The 5,580-nt window shown below is 43.3% G+C and overlaps 1 protein-coding gene across 2 annotated transcripts; it reads right to left on the bottom strand.

Annotated features, from left to right (window-relative positions):
• Positions 1-397: 397 nt before the first annotated feature.
• Positions 398-4,957, bottom strand: LOC124702077 (protein LAZ1). 2 transcript variants are annotated; one of them, XM_047234179.1, is made up of 9 exons: positions 4,768-4,957; positions 4,047-4,433; positions 3,892-3,948; positions 3,685-3,793; positions 3,415-3,599; positions 3,232-3,320; positions 1,607-1,868; positions 1,235-1,486; positions 398-1,122 (listed from the first exon to the last, which is right to left on the bottom strand). In XM_047234179.1, exons 2-9 carry the CDS (start codon positions 4,272-4,274, stop codon positions 790-792), a joined length of 1,515 nt encoding a protein of 504 aa, XP_047090135.1. In that variant the 5' UTR covers positions 4,275-4,433; positions 4,768-4,957; the 3' UTR covers positions 398-789. The 2 variants fall into 2 exon arrangements, with proteins under 2 accessions (XP_047090135.1, XP_047090143.1); XM_047234187.1 differs by lacking the exon at positions 4,768-4,957 and adding an exon at positions 4,575-4,747.
• Positions 4,958-5,580: the final 623 nt, after the last annotated feature.

The raw sequence follows: 5,580 nt of genomic DNA, 5'->3' as shown, positions 1-5,580 counted from the left end.
TCAGGTTTGAGGCGATTCACCGGAGGTTTGCCTTTGTGGGTTAGATTTCCTTGTGTACACTTCAACAACTGTTTATTTCCGCCAATGGTTTATATTATAAACGCTTTGCTTAGCAAAAATTCAATTTACAAAAGTAGCTTTCCAAACAACTGTTTGTTTTCCTTTTGCTTGTCCATGTGACGGTGTTGCAGCTTGAGCACTTTTTGCCCTTCTCCTTTCCATGTGACGGTGTTGCAGCTTGAGCACTTTTTGATGACTCGATGATGGAGAGAAACAGCTGCTCCTGCCATCCTTTAAACTTCCAGACAAATGGAGATGAGAACAAAAGAGGAACAGGATTGCTTCATCATCCGATGTGCACGGTCTTGTCTGAAGCGTCAGACGCCGAACAAAAGACTTGTAAAATTCAGTTGCAGGTTCAAAACAGCCATCAATAAATTCGTTTGCATCTTATTAGTCTGCACTTTACAGAACATGTTCGTCTAAAAGGTATAGAGATGACGGATGCAGCATGGGTATGCTGTTGCATGAACCTGCCATGATCATTCCTTCCTTTACTTGCTGTAAGCCTGTAATCCTGCTATATACTGTATATACGATGGACGCACTAGCAGCTGAAATTGTCAGCCGGAATGAAAAACGACGATAGCTCCATTTGCCGCGTCGCAAGGGTCGCAGACATTATACTTCTTCGCCGACTCCCGATTCATCAAGGCTTCAGGTAATTAATGCCTTTCAGCTAGGAATATCCCAAGAATCCAGCACTTCTCCAAAAGGAATTTCTGACCCTCACTCCTTTGTGATCCACCTGTGCCCTCGGATCTCGTACCCGCCCAGCCCTTGGTCGCTGCTCTCCCCGCCGCTCCCTGCGCCCGACCTCCTGCGCTGCTGCCTCCGCGATTTCTTCGGCCCACTGTTGTCGCTGAGGCTCCCATTCAGAAGCGGGTCGTCGATCCCGCTGATCACCCTATGCAGGGATCGCGGCGAGTCGATGCAGCTGTCATCGTTCGTCTTCTTATTCTTCTCTTTATCGTGCTTCTTCATGTTCTGGGATATCTGGTGGATCTTCTCGTTGATCGGCTCCACCGCGTGGTCGAAGGTGAACTTCAGGTCATTCACAATCTGCAAGGTTCGGTCAGACATGTTGTTCCGGTTTAGCTATAGCTGATCAAAGTAAAAGTCGAGCAATAGACAGAGGGAGGGTAAATAACGAAATAGCATTTTTTTTTCTTACATATTCACCTCCTCCAAGTACAACATCGCGGACGCTTTCTTTTATGGCAGTGGAGCATCTCACATGATCGGTTGGCTGGGGAAGCCTAAATTTGGTTGGCCGTTCGCTATCTTTAACTTCATCTGGATCTAGAGGGCAGTCAACTGAAGCATAGTCTCCAAGAACTGAAACCCCTCCCATGAAACGATCGCCCATTAGCTCATATGGTTTCGCAGGGAAGACGTACAAGTGAACAAGAGAAGCAACACCCATCTGTATTGGATGATATAAAAATAACTTTGTTAGGACTATTGCGAAGTTGACAATTCCAACATGGTTAAACAAGAATTTATCTGTATCACACGAGGAACTGAAATGGTAACTTTTGGCCACCTCTATGCAGATGATGAAGTCCTGAATACTAGACTTGAACTGCAACTCTTGAGCTATAGGGCCTCTCAACAAACCCCAGCTGGAAAGCAGTGCAATTGCCACACCTTGCCACCATGTTAAGAACACAATAGACTTGAATGTCAGAAACTTTGCAAGGGGCTTTATATGGGCTAGCTCATCCTTTATGACGGCATAAAATTGAACAAGACAGTACAAGGCCCATGACTGACTGAAATTGAGAGCCATGGCCGTGTAAGAGTACCTGGTAAATAATACATTAACTCATAAGTAGCAAGCAGATGCATTTAAAATCATCAGATGCATGAAGAAGTTCACTAAAGCTACCACATGCCCCCAGAACTTGAAGTAGTTCATCAGTAGCAAGCCAATGACATCATAGGATGCATGGGAAGGTTCAATGACATTAGTTGTACATAGAATGATAGAGGGGAAAGAACAAGGCAAAGCTAACAGTAGTTTTCTTATAAATCAAAGATATGCATAAACGTATTCCAAACTTCTTATGGATGGGAGTTTCTTAAATTTTATAAGAGTTGACGGATCAAGTCATTCAACGCAATCTCTATTATATGCCATCAGCATAATTTGAAAAATTCATGATAACTATAAATAATAATTTGTAATTAAACGAAAGGTGCAGGAGAACTAAAATCTAGGATACAGCATACATGAATTGATATACTATTACGATTTTCTCATAAGTATCTGAAGAATGTAAAGAAAATGCCATGAACGCAGCTGGAATAAATATTTCATCTATAAGAGCTGACCAGAAATGTTGATGCAAAAAATGAAAGTCGTTCCATCATAATTTAACAAATTATGGTGATAAAAGGATCCAATTTGAGCCAACCAACAGTTGTGGGACAACTAAAATCTAGGATACAGCATACAGGAATTGATATGTTATTATGATCTTCTCAAGAATATCAGAGAACGTAAAAAAAAACACCATGAATGCACCTGAAATTAAGCTTTCTGAAAAAAATAGTGCTACCTCTGTTCTTTTTACCTCTTCTTTTGGACATTGAAAAATCGTCCAATATACACATCTGACCATTACTATATTTTACTCTCTTCTTCCCATAATTCTTGTCGCAATGTATCTAGACATATTTTGTGAATAGATGCATTCGAATCTGCGACAAGAATTATGGAATGGAGGGTGTAGTTTTTAAAATATAATGAGATTAGAGTGTATTTTTATTTAAAAAATGGTCAATAAGATTTACATATGACAAATCTAAATAATGGTGTGTACATGAACACTGGCTAGACCTGTCATTCTGGACACTGAAAAGTCTACAGTAAACAACTTTGACGACCATTACTTCTTGCCATTATATATTATATTATGCTAATTTTGAAAATACAATGAGATCAAAATACATTTTAATGAAAAAATCAAGTAATAGGTATTACACATGATATACCGAAATACTGGTGTGTACATTAACACTGACTGGACTGCTGCACACAATCTAAAAAGCGGCATCTAAAAAGCCAGAGGGAGTAGTACAATATCAGTATAGCAGAATAAGACAAGTTCATGCCAAGATTATTGAGTGGAACAAGTAGGTTGTGCTCATGAGTATGTGTCTTACCCACAGTTCCATTTAAACTCCCCTTCACAGTACACCCCGAAGGATTCAAGAATCACCGCAAGAAGAGCACATATTGTCTTCATTATCATCTACCAGAGGAAAATGAGAACGTATCAGTTGGAGTATCCTTCAGAAGCCAAATGCTGCAAAATCAAATGGAACGGGATCTGAAGAGCAACATACATATTGGACAAGCCCAGACTTAACGACAATGTAGAACCACTCGCCTATGGGCCACGGGTTCAACATGTAATTCATCGGAAAAGGGTGGTTCACAAGTCGTTCTTCGGATGCGTGGCCTAAAAGTGGCGCATCGGAACCAGAACCGCCCTCCTTCTTCAGAAACTCTATTGTCCTATCTTCCCCACCTAGCATGAAGAGGATTAATCATAAGGACAGGCAAAGACATGGATGTTGATAACAATGGAATGACAGAAGACAAAGTGGGAGTACCTAAGCACGCGACTAGATACCGGCCGAAACAGTACATGGCAAATGCCTCGTAGCCATCCCGCAGAATCTCAATATCAACACCGATCGATGGGTTGACCAATGATATATACTGCACCAGTAGAATAGCGCACAGAGGTTAGCGGCTGAATCAACCTCAGCCAACACTGTGACTGCACGCTGGCAACAAGACAGGCTATGGCACCTTACCGACTCAATCGCATAAATTGGCACCATCAGCACAACTCCGACCAGGAACTTCTGCTCCTGAAAAAAGCACAAAAACAGCAACCACAAGTAAAAAACATGCCCAGCAATCCATTCACTGCAATGTCTCAGACCAGAAAACGCCCCATAAAACCAACCTCCGGGTTCTTGTAGGCCGACAGGTGGTTGAAGAGCAGGAAGAGGGACAACGAGAGCGAGACGACAACGAAGAGCCCGGATATGATGGTCGCCCAGACAGGAAGGGAGTAGCTCCTGAGCACCAGGAGCAGCTGGCTGGCCAGGCCCATTGCCTTGTGCTCTGTGTACTGTGCCCCACAGCTCAACTCCGCTCGAACCCTGCGCCCTCTCTCGCGTTTCCAGCGCATCCGCAACCTCGTGCCCCTCCGGACTGCAGTTCGTGGAGCACCATAATCCAGTTATTTGCCTAACTGATACCGATGTCCTTTTTCCCTTGAGCAGGCAGCCACCAAAAAATGCAGAGGCCAGCCTTGGACCTAATAATGCTCACAGTCACTGGGATTCACCTGCAGGCAGCAATTTCTACATTTTATGAGGAATTCACTTAAGAGGACGAAATCGAAAGGGACCCTCGTGAGTCGTGATAATTAGAAAACGAAGCAAAGAACCCTTTTTTTGTGCGAAAGAAGTAAGCACTTGATTCCCACCCAATGATACGCAATTCGGATCGAGCCGGGCGCCGCGGAATCAGGGGCCAGGCGAATGAGAAACTGGACAGAATTACGCAAACCGCGAATCGGGGACGAACGGCGCGCGGCAGCTTACTTTCCGGCCGAATTCGTCGGCGGGCGGATCAAAGCGTGGGAAACAGGGCGAGGCGCGGGAAGGAGGAGCGCGTACCTATGGAGGAATCGGACCGGATCGGCGCCGCGCCGGAGAGGCAAATGCGGGATCGGGGGGATCGGGAGGAGGAAAGGGTTAGGTTAGGATGGATAATTAGAGAAGAATGAGGGTTAGGTGTCTGAAGCGTATTATCAGTATCAGACAGAGACACGGGAACACGGGCGCGGCGACCTGGCTATGCTGCCTCACCCTCACATGGTTCCACCGTTGTGTTCTCGACCCCTCTCCACCCTTCTGCCCCGGCGATTCTACTCCGGCGGCCGCTAGCTAGATAGAGATGGCTCAACAGAGCGCGCTCCTCCTCAAATTTTGCTCCGATTCTTATCCTTTACTCCTTTCCAGCTCACATCTTAAACAAGCTACTAATATTTCCATCTCCATAATACCTCAATGGTTACAAAATGGTTAGTTTTCTAAAATAGATAATAGTTTATATCAAGATGCAAACTCTAGTAAGTATTGGAAAACCATGGTATTCAAGAAGCAAATATACACAAAAGAAAACATTCTTCTTATTCTAATTATCAAGTACCACTAGCTAAACTTATTGGATACAAAGGTGTGCTCAAACTGAATAGTAGATGAAAGCGTAAGGAGCACACCATAAAAACATGAACAATTAACTTTTAAGTTTACTCTCTTCCTATGCTTTAAAATTTTATATATGTATAAATAACAACAAGTTTGTGGTAGCCAAGGCATATAATGATCAGTAGCTTTAATTTTTAATAACATGGAAACATAAAAAGGGTTATTACCTCTTTTTCAGAGATGATAGTTTGATCGAGATGATATCATGATGGGTACATC

The sequence above is a fragment of the Lolium rigidum genome, chromosome 1 (genome assembly GCF_022539505.1).
Source record: "Lolium rigidum isolate FL_2022 chromosome 1, APGP_CSIRO_Lrig_0.1, whole genome shotgun sequence".
Lineage (NCBI taxonomy): Eukaryota > Viridiplantae > Streptophyta > Magnoliopsida > Poales > Poaceae > Lolium > Lolium rigidum.
Note: the sequence above shows the minus strand (reverse complement) of the source record. Positions and strands in the feature narration are given on the sequence as shown.